This window comes from Haliotis rufescens, unplaced genomic scaffold, assembly GCF_023055435.1.
Source record: "Haliotis rufescens isolate VD_foot unplaced genomic scaffold, xgHalRufe1.0.p SCAF_7, whole genome shotgun sequence".
NCBI classification, from domain to species: Eukaryota; Metazoa; Mollusca; class Gastropoda; order Lepetellida; family Haliotidae; genus Haliotis; species Haliotis rufescens.
In genome coordinates this window covers 12,783,195-12,799,195 of record NW_025964361.1, presented here as the reverse complement: position 1 = coordinate 12,799,195, position 16,001 = coordinate 12,783,195, and the positions used below count along the sequence as shown (strand labels likewise).

The 16,001-nt window shown below is 43.7% G+C and overlaps 1 protein-coding gene across 6 annotated transcripts in view; it reads right to left on the bottom strand.

The window, feature by feature from the left end:
* Positions 1 to 16,001, bottom strand: part of LOC124141893 (protein furry-like) — a 91,045-nt gene that overhangs the window by 63,336 nt on the left and 11,708 nt on the right. For 4 of the 6 annotated variants that reach the window (XM_048387691.1, XM_048387688.1, XM_048387690.1 and 1 more), the window contains exons 5-21: positions 15,889 to 15,919; positions 15,264 to 15,314; positions 14,536 to 14,615; positions 13,930 to 14,013; positions 12,361 to 12,484; positions 10,933 to 11,070; positions 10,580 to 10,678; positions 9,709 to 9,866; positions 7,575 to 7,731; positions 7,158 to 7,238; positions 5,937 to 6,241; positions 5,423 to 5,563; positions 4,063 to 4,130; positions 2,655 to 2,821; positions 2,015 to 2,206; positions 1,188 to 1,277; positions 328 to 590 (exon numbers count right to left, since the gene is read on the bottom strand). In XM_048387691.1, the coding sequence (XP_048243648.1) occupies positions 328 to 590; positions 1,188 to 1,277; positions 2,015 to 2,206; positions 2,655 to 2,821; positions 4,063 to 4,130; positions 5,423 to 5,563; positions 5,937 to 6,241; positions 7,158 to 7,238; positions 7,575 to 7,731; positions 9,709 to 9,866; positions 10,580 to 10,678; positions 10,933 to 11,070; positions 12,361 to 12,484; positions 13,930 to 14,013; positions 14,536 to 14,615; positions 15,264 to 15,314; positions 15,889 to 15,919 (2,229 nt within the window). The remainder of the gene's footprint in view (positions 1 to 327; positions 591 to 1,187; positions 1,278 to 2,014; positions 2,207 to 2,654; positions 2,822 to 4,062; positions 4,131 to 5,422; positions 5,564 to 5,936; positions 6,242 to 7,157; positions 7,239 to 7,574; positions 7,732 to 9,708; positions 9,867 to 10,579; positions 10,679 to 10,932; positions 11,071 to 12,360; positions 12,485 to 13,929; positions 14,014 to 14,535; positions 14,616 to 15,263; positions 15,315 to 15,888; positions 15,920 to 16,001) is intronic. The other 2 variants (XM_048387692.1, XM_048387693.1) reach the window with 1 other exon arrangement.

Below are 16,001 nucleotides of genomic sequence, written 5' to 3'. Positions count from 1 at the left end.
TCTTCCACTCAGGGTTACATGATGGGACTTTCAATGGACGGTTTATCAGATGTTCCAGCAGAGACATAAAGCCTCGAAGTAAAAGATCTGATTTTAATGAGATTGCATTTGGATAGGCAGACAATAAGACTCTTAAATGTATTCCTAGACCCTTTACGTGTCCCCAACACAATGACAGTTGACAGTTAGGACTGTGGTAATAAACAATACTAACTTTGAATGTCCACTCTGCTGAACAAGTTACTAAAAAGCATAGAGACAAACCATAAAATTAAAGGAGTCTTTGAGACTGATGATAAACCTAGTACAGGATATATCTGGACTTACTTTGGATCCACAAGCGGGAAGAGAGAGTTGAGTTTGTTGTAAACGAAGGGCCAGGCATGAGCCAGGGCGTGGGGACAGTTGGTCAGAGCATAGTCTTTGGAGGTGATGCCGGCAATGAAGCGGATCCAGACGTCGATACGATGGAAGCTGTAGTTGATCTGGTTGCCATCCTGGGTCGAACCTCCATTAGCAGGAACCCAGCAGGAAGCGGCTCGCTCAACCACCCAGGCCAGGTCCAGGTTAGACAGGGATAGCACCACCGGCTGCACAATACAGGGAAAGGGGTATTATATAGTACAGCTCTATGGTGGACAGTCACAGCACATGGGCTGCACAACACAGGGACAGGGGTATTATATAGTACAGCTCTATGGTGGACAGTCACAGCACATGGGCTGCACAACACAGGGACAGAGGTATTATATAGTACAGCTCTATGGTGGACAGTCACAGCACATGGGCTGCACAACACAGGGACAGAGGTATTATATAGTACAGTTCTATGGTGGACAGTCACAGCACACGGGCTGCACAACACAGGGACAGAGGTATTATATAGTACAGCTCTATGGTGGACAGAGACAGGACATTGCCTGCACAGCACATAGTACAGATGTAGGGAGATTTGGCTAATCCAATTCCTGACAAGACTCAACACTAAACAGAGACGGTATCACAAGATGGACATCAGTGTCATGTTACTGAACTCTTTGTCCCAAAGGCAACATGAAGTAGAGTCTGCAACATGTGAGGCATGTATATCAGGGCATAAGTAGAGGTATATCCTGTATATCCTGTATATCCTGTATATCCTGTATTATTTGCCAGTCCAGACATCAGGTTGTGGGTTGTGTGCTCACCTTCTCCTGGGCCGGCAGGAAGACTTGCAGCTTCTCCAGGATGGCAGGGCAGGCCTTGTCTATAACGTCTATCAGACACGGTGTGCACATCTACAATAGAACCTCATGCAGCTGCCATATCAAACAAACCACAAACCGAAGAATACAACCAAATGTGTTGGAAGTGGTTCAACTACAAGTATAAATATGACAAAGACTATAACCTTGGTTTTATTCATTCAACTCCCAGTAAAATGAAGCCTTGAAAATAAAGTTCAAAAATAAAAATAATTAGTAACATGTTAACAGGAAGACAAGAGTGTGTTCCCTTGTGATTACTATCTCTACTATTCTCTAAGCAGGAACACTGGGGTTTTTTTCAGGTTTTCACGGGGTTTCACACAAGTGCTGGTCTACTGGTACAAGACAAGTCAAAAGTTGCAAGGAGAACATGTAGCAATGTCACATGACAACTAGTCCTAATTGACCAATGAACAAGTCTGATTTAGCTCATGGCTTGTGCACTTGAGAACAGCCTGGAAACAACCTGTGTTTTCAATATTAAGGGGGTACTTGGGTCCATGAGGTTTTCTCCTATAGTATTTGAATTTTCAGGCCCTTATTTTTTATCCCTTAACCTTAATTTCATTTCATGCTTAATTTTGTTCAGTTTCAGAATAAAGATTCCATTCAGCATACACCTGCTGATGGCACAGGAAGATCATTTCAGGAGTCAAGTTCAGAAAACTGAAGATGTTTTATCTATCATGTCTCCAGAGAAACATGTATTCAGTATGTGCCTGCTGTACTACAAGACAAGAGCAAGTCTACACAGCCAGTCCACCAACCTGAGAAACACGGTAGGAGTTGAAGATGTTGCGGACTTCCTTGAGTAGATGGACGGAGAGTTTGCGTGTGACGACTCTGCAGCTGCACATCATGACGAGGGCTAGCCCCTCCACCTCATGCAGCACCCCCAGACTCATCACCTGACTGGCCAGGTTGTTGGAGGTCTGCTGGTCCCCTGGGGGCTTGTCCTGCTGCAACACACAATGTACAAAGGTTCAAAGTAAGGCTTGATGTCACTGTCAACAGTATTAAGTTCCAACATGGCATGTTATCTTCGATCCATGTGGGAAGAAAGACTTAAGTGATGCAGAATGGGTACAGTGATGAGGGACACTTTTGATATTGTGGTGCTGTGTTGGGTATCCATTCAAACTGCAGCATGTCATCTCAGGGCTAGCACTATAAAACCACCATGAGTCAGGACTAGTACAAGCAAGCTACACATTCACCAACACCCACACACCCACACACCCACCCACACCCACACACCCACACCCACACCCACACCCACACCCACACCCACCCACACCCACACCCACACCCACACCCACAAACCCCAACCCACACCCACACACTCACACACGTCGCTATGTAAGTGCAATAATCTTGAACACGACGTTAAACCCCATTTCACCTCACCTCACCGCCCATCCCCACACTAGTGGTCACCTTCTGAGCGTGCATGTCTTTGCCGGCCTGAGGGTTGGACTTCCACTGCACCAGCAGCTGCATCATCATCCGTAGTACACCGTCCACCAGGTGGGTGTTGGTGTCGGAGATGTCCTTGTGCACAAACTGCACAAATCCTGCACAACACAGAAACAATGTTCTACAAAGAGGCACATGGCTAAACTACAAGTAGTGCATATACACACTGTTAATCTGCACACAAGCAAGGTAACTGTTTACGCTGCTGTCAGCACAGAGTGAGTGAGTGAATGTTTATTGTCATGGTCACATTTTGCATAGTGAGTGATTGAGTGAGTGAGTAGTGAGTGAGTGAGTGAGTGAGTGAGTGAGTGAGTGAGTGAGTGAGTGAGTGAGTGAGTGAGTGAGTGAGTGAGTGAGTGAGTGAGTGAGTGAGTGAGTGAGTGAGTGAGTGAGTGAGTGAGTGAGTGAGTGAGTGAGTATACACCTTGAGTATTGCTTTTAGCAATATTCAAGCAATATCACAGCAGGGGACACCAGAAATGGGCTTCACACATTGTACCCATGTCGGGAATCGAACCCGGGTCTTCGGCGTGAGAAGCAAAACACTTTAACCACTAGGCTACCCGACCGCCCCCCATTTTGCATAGAATCAGGAGGTTAGCTCCTCCACAACTTGCTTTTGCGGAGAAAACAAAAGTATGACAAGGCACGTGCTGTCCGAGTATGTGCAAAACGAGGCAAATCGGACTCACTTGAGTTCAGGTCAGATTGGTTTGATATCTCAACTTGATAGGACATACATTTGTCAGATTGGCATGATAAATTGATATGTCATGGCAATAGGACATACATTCAACAAATTTGTTTTATATCTCATCAAGGTTGGATGGAGGTAGAACATTCCTTTTGATAGGTCGTCGCAATAGGGCACATCATAGCTTGCTCTAATGGAGCTTAGACTATTGATAGACTGATAAACTTTGAAAATCATATTTAGTTTATTTTGTCATGCTTTTAAGAAGAGATTCACATTTAGTTTCCACATTTATTATCTGAATTACGGCATCAATATCAAGAGAGTCACGTTTAGTTCCCCGCATACAAGAGAAAGAGAAATTCACATTTTAGTTAATAGTTAATATTCAACTGCGCAACATTTACTCACCACACAAAAAGCCCTAAACAGGGATTGATATCACTGACAGATTATGTTTTTCAATATTCTTTCTTTACCAACATTACTAGTTGTCATGGTCCAGTCAGTGTATAGTCAGTCATCAGCTTGTCATATATGTAAACAGCAGTCAGTGTACAGTAAAAACAAAGTCATCAAACAAGCACAAGAACCATCCTGCTCAGCCACATTGGCCGACCTAACTCTGCCCGCCCCTCTCACCATGTATAACATGCTCCTTCCACGCCGGGGACTCCAGCATCAGGTTCTGTAGACCCTGGAAGGCCAGCCTGTAATGAAGACAATACCCATGAAACAACCTGAAGACCTCAAGCCTTGTAAAACTGAAATCCATGAAATATATGACAGCATCTAGATCAGGAACACTTAGGGTGTTACAGTTTCAACAGGTCTTTCCAAAGTGTAACCATGGTAACAGATTTATTACTTCAGAATCATCCACATAGGATGGTGACCCCAGTGACTTACCCCTTAAGTTCCTCGTCCACATGGACAGTGACCCCAGTGACTTACCCCTTACCCCTTGAGTTCCTCATCCACAGTGACTTACCCCTTGAATTCCTTGTCCACATGGACGGTAACCCCAGTGACTTACCCCTTGAGTTCCTCGTCCACATGGACTGTGATCCCAGTGACTTACCCCTTGAGTTCCTCGTCCACATGGACGGTAACCCCAGTGACTTACCCCTTGAGTTCCTCGTCCACATGGACTGTGACCCCAGTGACTTACCCCTTGAGTTCCTTGTCCACATAGACGGTGACCCCAGTGACTTACCCCTTGAGTTCCTCGTCCACATAGACGGTGACCCCAGTGAGTTCCCCCTTGAGTTCCTTGTCCACATGGACGGTGACCCCAGTGAGTTCCCCCTTGAGTTCCTCGTCCACATGGACGGTGACCCCAGTGACTTACCCCTTACCCCTTAAGTTCCTCGTCCACAGTGACTTAGCCCTTGAGTTCCTCGTCCACATGGACGGTGACCCCAGTGACTTACCCCTTGAGTTCCTTGTCCACATGGACGGTGACCCCAGTGACTTACCCCTTACCCCTTAAGTTCCTCGTCCACAGTGACTTACCCCTTGAGTTCCTCGTCCACATGGACGGTGACCCCAGTGACTTACCCCATGAGTTCCCCGTCCACATGGACTGTGACCCCAGTGACTTACCCCTTGAGTTCCTTGTCCACATAGACGGTGACCCCAGTGACTTACCCCTTGAGTTCCCCGTCCACATGGACGGTGACCCCAGTGACTTACCCCTTACCCCTTAAGTTCCTCGTCCACAGTGACTTACCCCTTGAGTTCCTCGTCCACATGGACTGTGACCCCAGTGACTTACCCCTTGAGTTCCTCGTCCACATGGACGGTGACCCCAGTGACTTACCCCTTGAGTTCCTCGTCCACATGGACGGTAACCCCAGTGACTTACCCTTTGAGTTCCTCGTCCACATGGACGGTGACCCCAGTGACTTACCCCTTGAGTTCCCCGTCCACATGGACTGTGACCCCAGCGACTTACCCCTTGAGTTCCTCATCAACATGGACGGTGACCCGAGTGACTTACCCCTTGAGTTCCTCGTCCACATGGACAGTAAGCCTTGTGAGCACCTCCACTATTTCCTGGCTACTCATTCCGTCTGGGATCAACCGTGGGATGGCAGCAATGCATGTCCGAAACAGGTCAATCTTAGGCTTACGATCACCGCTGTAATCAAAAACATCAATCAGTTCAACTTTTAGTTAAGTTCTGTAGTTTCCATTACATGTTTGACTCAATGCATATCCTCTGTCCAGCCTTTAAGCTAGACCTTGGTTATCACTGGATGAAAGTTAAATTTGTTTGGTCCTTCCAGTAAGCAATGGTTAAAGGCAATCTACTGAAATTGATCTCTTCTTCTTAATCATCATCAATATAGTTCTCCACACAAGAAATTGAACATGACTCATTTTTGAAATCTTTGATTTTACCAATAAGATCTGCACCAAAGAGGGTCCAGTCAGACTCAAATTGTACATGAAATATCTATCAACACTTGATACCAGCAAATACATGCATACAATTCCTGTAGAAGACTTACACAATCATTTCATCGGGTTCCTTGTTGGCATTCTCTGCCTTGGTTAGAAGGAGAGGTCGACCAACTTGGAGGTCAAGGGCTCTCAACATGGCATCAAATGTCTTACGGATGTGTGGATAGAACTGTGACAGGCCGATGGACTTGGCCATGGGGTCAGACAGCATCTTGTTCAGGAACTGTCTCTTGACCCTCACAGTGCTACCTGATGGGAGGGTCCCTGTCGACTGCGGCATCGGTGGGTCGCCATCTTTCTGCTGGAGACTGTCAGCAATCACCAGGAAGGCTCGTAAACCTATGCTCATTCTCTGGAGACAGAAACACAACCTATTTCATACACCTGTCCATAATTATTCAAAGGTCAGACAATATCTCAGGTCTATGAAAAATTGGTAGGTTTATTTGCTTGGAAATAAAGGAGTGATGTCATCATATACTAAAAAATCGAAGTATCGGTAACAAAGAATGTTGATGCTGTATCGATTGTTCATCAAAGTGACAGGCAGGAGAGAAAGCTCAAACACTTCTACAAAAGGTCCCAGGTGACACTATATAATGTTTGCTGCCAGGTGACAAGTGAAAGATAAATAAACCAAAACAAAACCAAAGTCAGCACAAAGCGCCATTTCTAAATCTTCAAGCCAGTCAATCTCATTAAAATCAGACCTTAGTTCTCGCTACCGCTAAACAAAGATCTGAAGACATCCCATTAGGGGTCACGTCAGAACGACCTTTCATCCGACTAATCAGACATTCGCTTACCAGATTATGAATGTAACAGTCGGAATGTGACTTCTAATCATGCAACCTCGAAAACTTTAACACGGGGTATTCTGAACGATAGTTACGGGTTAAACGACAGAATCCATACAGTCCAGACCATCTATTAGCCATTCCAGAATGTTCTTTTGTTCAGGTTTCAAATTTGCAATCGAGACTTTGTCAAAATATGTTTCGAAGCGTAGTCGCCAATTTGAAATTAGTGCCGTAAAGCACGAGAAAGTTGAAATTAGTGCCGTAAAGCATGAGAAAGCTCCCTTCTGATTGGTCAATCCACTGGCCGGTCAAAGTTTGCGCAAGGTCGATCTGACGTGACCCGTAATGGGATGTCCTCAGATGTTTGTTTAGCGGAAGCGAGAACTAAAATTTGATTTTAATGAGATTGCAAGCCAGTAGTTGTAACATTCCGAGTTGCTATCAAGCAGGTAGTGGTGAAACCCATACCTCTGGGGTGAGAAACTTGAAGTTCCTTCCAACACACAGAAGGTCAAAGATGATGTCCCGCATGGCAAAGTCAAGTCTCTCCTGCAGGAAGAAATGCATATTATGTGTTGATGTTCTTAGCCAAAGCCAATCCATCTACACCATGTGTACACTTAACGATTTATTTGCCATATGAGAAGAGATAATCACTATGTAAATAAAACTGCAATTTTAATTTGAGTACAAAACCATTTCCAAATGGATCATAATGTAATTACTTTTTAATGTTTCTGCCAAAATGCAAATACACTAAATGATATTAGGGTGTGTAGATAGGTGCAAGGTAATGGCATGTCATAGGACTCCTCCAATTAACCTAGTCGTATCAAGGCGTAACATGGATGCATTCAGAAGTAGTTAACTAATCCTACAACTTACTTTGGCAATGAACTGGATGATCTTGACAAAGATGTTGAGGGGAGTCTCCTTGGGTGTGACCATCTTGGACCCCTTGGGGAACAGACTGTTGACGATGCTTTGTAGTCTGCTCTGTGTGGCCGTGTTACTTTCACACTTGATCCTCACCATGTATACCCTGACAACACAACATTCCACCTTTAGTTTGTTATAACATCACCCTGACAACACAACATTCCACCTTTAGTTTGTTATAACATCACCCTAGCAACACAACATTATACCTTTAGTTTGTTATAACATCACCCTAGCAACACAGCATTCCACCTTTAGTTTGTTATAACATCACCCTGACAACACAACATTCCACCTTTAGTTTGTTATAACATCACCCTGACAACACAGCATTCCACCTTTAGTTTGTTATAACATCACCCTAGCAACACAGCATTCCACTTTAGTTTGTTATAACATCACCCTAGCAACACAGCATTCCACCTTTAGTTTGTTATAACATCACCCTAGCAACACAGACATCACCATGGGAACACAGCATTCCACCCTCAATAGCTAATAACATCACCCTAGCAACATAGCATTCCACCCTCAGTAGGTAATAACATCACCCAAGCAACACAGCATTCCACCTTTAGTTTGTTAAAACATCACCCTAGCAACACAGCATTCCACCTTTAGTTTGTTACAACATCACCCTAGCAACACAGCTTTCCACCCTCAGTAGGTAATAACATCACCCTAGCAACACAGCTTTCCACCCTCAGTAGGTAATAACATCACCCTAGCAATACAGCATTCCACCTTCAGTAGGTTATAACATCACCCTAGCAACACAGCATTCGCCCTCAGTAGGTAATAACATCACCCAAGCAACACAGCATTCCACCTTCAGTAGGTTATAACATCACCCTAGCAACACAACATTCCACCTTTAGTTTGTTATAACATCACCCTAGCAACACAGCATTCCACCTTTAGTTTGTTATAACATCACCCTAGCAACACAGCATTCCACCTTTAGTTTGTTACAACATCACCCTAGCAACACAGCTTTCCACCCTCAGTAGGTAATAATATCACCCTAGCAACACAGCAATCGGCCCTCAGTAGGTAATAACATCACCCTAGCAATACAGCATTACGCCTTCAGTAGGTAATAGCATCACCCTAGCAACACAGCATTCTGCCCTCAGTAGGTAATAGCATCACGCTAGCAACACAGGATTCGGCCCTCAGTAGGTAATAATATCACCCTAGCAACACAGCATTTGGCCCTCAGTAGGTAATAACATCACCCTAACAACACAGCATTCCGCCCTCAGTAGGTAATAACATCACCCTAGCAACACAGAATTGCGCCTTCTAAAGGTAATGACATCACCCTAGCAACACAGCATTCGGCCCTCAGTAGGTAATAATATCACCCTAGCAACACAGCAATCCGCCCTCAGTAGGTAATAACATCACCCTAGCAACACAGCATTCCACCTTCAGTAGGTTATAACATCACCCTAGCAACACAACATTCCACCCTCAGTAGGTAATAATATCACCCTAGCAACACAGCATTCGGCCCTCAGTAGGTAATAACATCACCCTAACAACACAGCATTCCGCCCTCAGTAGGTAATAACATCACCCTAGCAACACAGAATTGCGCCTTCTAAAGGTAATGACATCACCCTAGCAACACAGCATTCGGCCCTCAGTAGGTAATAATATCACCCTAGCAACACAGCAATCCGCCCTCAGTAGGTAATAACATCACCCTAGCAACACAGCATTCCACCTTCAGTAGGTTATAACATCACCCTAGCAACACAACATTCCACCCTCAGTAGGTAATAATATCACCCTAGCAACACAGAATTCGGCCCTCAGTAGGTAATAACATCACCCTAACAACACAGCATTCCGCCCTCAGTAGGTAATAACATCACCCTAACAACACAGCATTCCGCCCTCAATAGGTAATAACATAACCTTAGCAACACAGAATTGCGCCTTCTGAAGGTAATGACATCACCCTAGCAACACAGCATACCAGCACAACATGAACACAAAGTCATCACATCAGCTGTAACATATTGCTGACAGTGCAGTGTGGAGGTTACAATGACCTCAAGTGGGCACCTACCAGAGCAGTCTGTAGAGAGACTCGAGGGCCACTCGGGACATCTTGGTGTCCTTATTCTTCAGCTGAGACAGACACATGGTGAGGAAGTAGGGCCAGTTGTTGAGGAAGAACTGTTTGTGACTGACACACAGCAGGCAGGTCACCAGCGGGAACAGGTGCTGAAACACAACAGGGGACTGACACACAGAAAGACAACAGCTCCAAGACTAAGTCTTCCAAGAAGAACATATTTCATGATCAATCCGAAGAGGTGTTTCACAAACTGTCTCAGACAGATTGAATGCACCTGCAACATTGAGACACAAGAGGTATACATGATAAAAATGACACAATGCATTTTCAATAATTATTTTTTTATTTTACGATTATTATTATGCATGTTTGTTTGTTTGTTTGTTTGTTTGTTTATTGTTTAACGCCGCACTCACAACATTCCAGCTATATGACAGAGAGCTGTAAATAATTGAGCCTGGAACAGTCTGATCCAGACTGGATCAATCCAGTGATTGAGGTCATGAGCATCGATCCACGCAATTGGGATTTATGACATGCATCAGCCAAGTCAGTGAGCCTGACCATCCGATCCTGTCTAGTAGCATAGTAGCTTTTTACTGCACGCATCGGTTGCTGAAGACCTATTCTACCCCAGATCTTCATGGGTCGCGATTATTATGAGTAATGTCATTAACAATTGTGAAAAGGTCACATTACAAAGGACTGTTCGATAGTCATTCACCAACCACATCATGTTAGATCCATTACTGTTGCACAAGAATAATGTAGACATTGAACTCTATTGTGCAGGGATTTCCTGACTATTACTATTGTGTTGAATATGACATTGTGTTTCTATGGCAACAGATTCACTCACCAGTGTGTGTTTCCTCTTGGTGGTCATGTCTATAGACAGAGTGTACAGCAACTCTACAAAGTTCTTCAGCACTGGCACATTCACCTCATTCTTGGCAGTCTGAAGATGAACAGTGAGTGTGTGACAGCCACAATATATCAAGAGTTTAGATGGAATGGAACCCCAGTGTTTGGGATGACAGGTTCATGCTTTAACCACCAGGCTACCGCACCACCCCATTCACCATAGCATCACATGGTTACAGATAAAGGGCTTTACATAAATGAGTAAAATCAAACTATGAGTGCTGCCTCTCCACTCCGAACCCTGGAGCCAGCCATTGTAACTACACATGTCCACTACATGACACTCACAGCAGCTACAGGCAGAAGGATCTCCACAAACAGTCCTGCCAGGGCATGTCTGATGTCCCTGTCCTTCACCTCCACGAAGTAGTGGCCCAGTTCCTGCAGGAATGACACACACGCTTCGAAGTCCTCTATAGGGTGCATCTAGAACAAAGGAAGGCCTTGGTATCAAAAACAACAAATACTGCCAAAACACTCCACAACTATCATATTGGTTATTAGTGGAGCCATTTCGTGAAAAATTGTGCACTTTGAGATAAATGCATGACACTTGGCTCAGTTGTAGGTAATGACATTCTAAATATTTTCATCCTCGCTCAGTTGGTGTGGGAAGGTCTGTTTCGGACACCAGACTTCGTCCCCAACAGTGGCCAGCTTGAAATGCAGCTCTTTTGACATGTTGGTACAAAGCAGCTGATGTAGGAGGAAAGGAATCAATTGATCTACCATTCTTAGTGAATAATACATGTATTCTGTGAATAATGCTCTAACAATTTCTCAGGTATCGTTAATTAGGAGATAAACATACTGTTTTCAATGTAGAGCTAGGTTACCTGTAGATTTAACCCCGCTAAATTGAATTTGGAACCGAACGCGCAGCGTGAGGTTTCAAATGTTTAATTTAGTGCGGTTAAATCTACAGGTAACCTAGCTCTACATTGAAAACACAGTATGTTTAACTCCATTCTATCATGACTAAATAAAACGCGAACTCTTTGGTGTTAGCAAATATACTGAGTGAAGCGGCATAGATTGAGTTCAGTGTTTTGAGTGGGTAATCGATCTGAATTACGGAATCACCAAACAAAATATGGTGCTGTATATACTCAAGCAGTTTGTTTAGACCGTAATACTTCACTCGAACATATGACAGGCATTGAAAGCATATAAGCACGGCAACTTGGTAAGCTAACATGAGGTGGGTATCCCTAAAGAAAACAAAGCAAGCTTTGCAAGGCTTTCGCTCTACATCGCACGTCACCATTACGACGTCATATCGCTCATTGTGACGCAAAAGATATGACGTCACAGTCGTATATAGAAAAGCACCAAAATTTCAAGCTCTCTGTTGTCTCCAAAACGTAAATACATTCCCTTTGTTGATTTCTGTCGTGTTTTTCTGCACGAAATGTATTGCCACACATCCTTTGAATATTGTAGTAACCGCATCTGTGCATTTTGTAACCTGTAATTGTAGATATAATTATTTAAATATGCCTACCGACAATGACAATAGTACTATTCTATTAATATTAGCTTCCGCGGTGATGCGGCCGTCAAACCAACTGTTTCAATCAGAGGGGGTTTATTGTGATTTAATAGCCTCTGATTGACCAATCAGAATCAAGTAAATTCCAAATTCATGGTAGAATTGGGCTTAATTGAGTCCCATGAGAAGGCTGATGATGCTCTGGGCTGTGTAGGGAGCCTTACCTTAACCCTGAAGAACTTGAGTCCCATCAGAAGGCTGATGATGCTCTGGGCTGTGTAGGGAGTTTGGTCTCTCAGCTTGAGCTCCTTCAACTCACTAAGGAATGTCTTCCTCACTGCCTGGAATCTGCCAATACATCGGTCTACATTCACAACAGATGGCAAGTATGGTCCACACACTAGGCAATATCAACAATTCAGTCACATTAATGCCTCTTTCAAAAACGGGGACTTCAGAACTACTTGAAGATATTTCAAAATTTGGTTCATATTTATAGACATAATACTTGACTGAGCATCAGAAGATTTTTCATTTCAGAAGAACCTTTAGGAACAGGCCTTTATTCAAGGCAGGTACCTTTTCATCGAGGTGTTACCATCGACATGATCAAGTTCCTGCAAACATGCTATCCCTTCACATCTGTAGGGTGACATGCTCTCAATTCATTCTTACACCAGAACTTTTGAAATGGGAATACTGTAAATCTTGAAATTAATGTGAGCGTGAATTACATGCGAAAAATGCGACTGGTCTTTGCTCCCATTAACTAACTATGCATTTATGTCTCCAAAATGACTATCAACAATAAGACAGCCTCACGGCACACTTTGGATAGTGGAAATACCAACTTGAATACAAACACAAACACAGTTTATTGAGCAGCAGCTGTGACAAGCATATATCAATGTCATTCAAAGAATAGGAATTACACAATGGGCATCGGGTGAGTTATCACTGATGGGGGCAAGAGTTCTACCCACTTGTGTCAAGCTCTGCATACCAATCAGTGAACTGTTGTTTTTTTCACATATTGCATTGCCTTTGAATTTCCTTAATGCCAGTCAACAGAGTAAATATATAAACTGTTTATTGTTTTTACGGGAGTGCTCTACTCAGCACTAATAAGCAGTGCTATTTGCTGTTTGATTGGATTAGTGAGTGAGTGAGTGAGTGAGTGAGTGAGTATGGTTTTACGCCGCTTTTAGCAATATTCCAGCAATATCATGGCGGGGGACACCAGAAATGGGCTTCACACATTGTACCCATGTCGGGAATCGAACCCGGGTCTTCGGCGTGATGAGCGAAAGCTTTAACCACTAGGCTACCCGACCGCCCCTTGATTGGATTAAGGTAAGGAGTGAGTGAGTGAGTGAGTTTGGTTTTACGCCGCTTTTAGCAATATTCCAGCAATATCACGGCGGGGTACACCAGAAATGGGCTTCACACATTGTACCCATGTCGGGATTCGAACCCGGGTCGTCGGCGTGACAAGCGAACGCTTTAACCACTAGGCTACCCGACCGCCCCTTGATTGGATTAAGGTAAGGATATGTATCATTCCACTGGGGTTGGGGTGAGGGGAGTCGCATTGATATTGAGTTGTATTATTGGCCATGGGTCAGCAGTCGTATTAATGTGGAGACGCATTTATTTCAAGATTTACAGTGTTAAGTAATCATACCTTTTGAACAGGCATTTACGAATGACAGCAGTGATTCAAGTCAGATGTTCATTTACAGAACTCAAAGTACAAAAAGAACAAAGATGAGCAAATCTTCCTTCTTACATACCTGGACTGTGCTAGCACTCCGACCACCTCAGAATAGAGGTCTGCGATAGTGTTCACATTGGCTGCATTGGGGTTGGTCTGCAGACTGAAGGAAAACAGATTGTGTCAGTTTGTCTGTTTGCTTGTGTGTTTGTTGTCAGCAATAACCCCTCTATATGAGGGCGGCCTGTAAATAATCTGGACCAGACAATCCGGTGATTGATGATATGAGCACACTCAAAGTCACTGAAGTTGACCACGCCATCCATGAAGTTGCCTCATACAACTAGCACAGATTGCAGGGACCAATTCTAACCAACAGCATTATCATGACTAGACACATGATGTTACAAAAACTCCCCCTCTCTGCACAAGCTGAGAGAGATCCATCAAGGTGAAATTTCCTCAACTGTAACTTAAGGCAATATTTCCACCTCTTGTTCAATTCAACAGATACAACATAAACATGACAAACATACCTCACTTAAGCACTGGAATAGTATCACCTCTAAAAATCATCAACATAGTTTTGAGCAATATTTAATGCAGCAGGATCTCAGCCATGATTGAAAGATTTCCAATATATTGGCATGTTCCCACAAATTGCCTGACCAAGCTGGTAACCTACCCATCTCTGTACTTGAAGTGCTTGAACGCCTGTTTGATGATGTGGCTCACCAGGTCGTCATGACCTGGGTGGTATGTAAACTGCAAACCCAATAGAATAAAGTCAAATATGGTCTACATTATCCACACCGCAAGTAGGACTAGTCTTTTTAAAATTTTAAACTCATCAAGGTAATATCACATGAACTATTCATGTGATTGACAATACCGGTATACTGAAAGATCCCACCACATAACAATCCTATCAACATCAGCAGTGTTTGATTAAATGTAACAAATAATAGTTGAGGTTAAATTGGGCTTGGCGCCTGGCCAAAGATTATTGCACTTATATAGCGATGTGCATGCACATGTGTGTGTAACTGTGGCTGCTTGTACTAGTCTGGACTGATGCCGATTTATAGTGCGAGAGATACCATGCCGCAGTTTAACATGAATACCCCACTCAGACACCATATACCGACTCCGAGCCAACCAGTCCTTGTTTTTAACCCCTTAATGCCAAGCACCAGACAGGGTAACAACAAGTAATATCTTTTAACGTCTTTTGGTATGACGCGGCCGGGGATCGAAACCTGTACCTTCTGCTCTCCGGGTGGATGCTCTACCACTAGACCACAGAGGCGGTCGTAACAAATTATAGGAATCATTACATTAGTCAACTGCTATGTCAAGTGTTTATCAATGGTACAGAAAATCTCAATACTGCATACTGAGAGTTGAACCTACCTTAGAGAGCACTTCGATCAGGACCAGGCAGTACACAAACTCCACAGCAAGCTGAAATCAACATGGTGAGGTGAGGTGAAATGGGGTTTAATGTCGCGTCCAAGATTATTGCACTTATATAGCAACGTGCATGCCGGAATGATGCCGATTTACAGTGCTGGCCCATTGACATACCATGTCGCAGTTTAACATGAATACTCCACTCAGATCCTGAGTATACTGACTCCGAGCCGACTAGTGCTTGTTTCAGCCCTTTAATGCTGAGCACCAGACAGGGTAACAACAACTACCATCTGTTAACGTCTTTTGGTATGACATGGCCGGGGGTCGAACTCCAGACCTTCTGCTCTCCGGGCGGACGCTCTACCACTAGACCACGGAGGCGGTCAAAATCAACATGGCATTACAAATTCATGAACCTGTACAATAGCAAACATTTAAAACATATCGCGATCACATGAAGTGTATGATTGCTGATTATTCATTCTGCTGAGCATCATGTATTCACTTCCTTTCACTCGTGTAGCTAATCTTCAGGATGTCTCAGGACATTTATTGTTGTGATTATCACTGTGGTACGTTGATCAGATTCTAAAAGTACAAAGAATAGTCTTGGAAAACTTACATCTCTCCTTTCACACAGGAAGTCTTTGCTCCTGGAAGAATAAGTATGTTTATCGTGTATCATGGGTTGGTATTATGTATTATGTGTTCTAGAAGCGCAACTTTCAAGGCTTT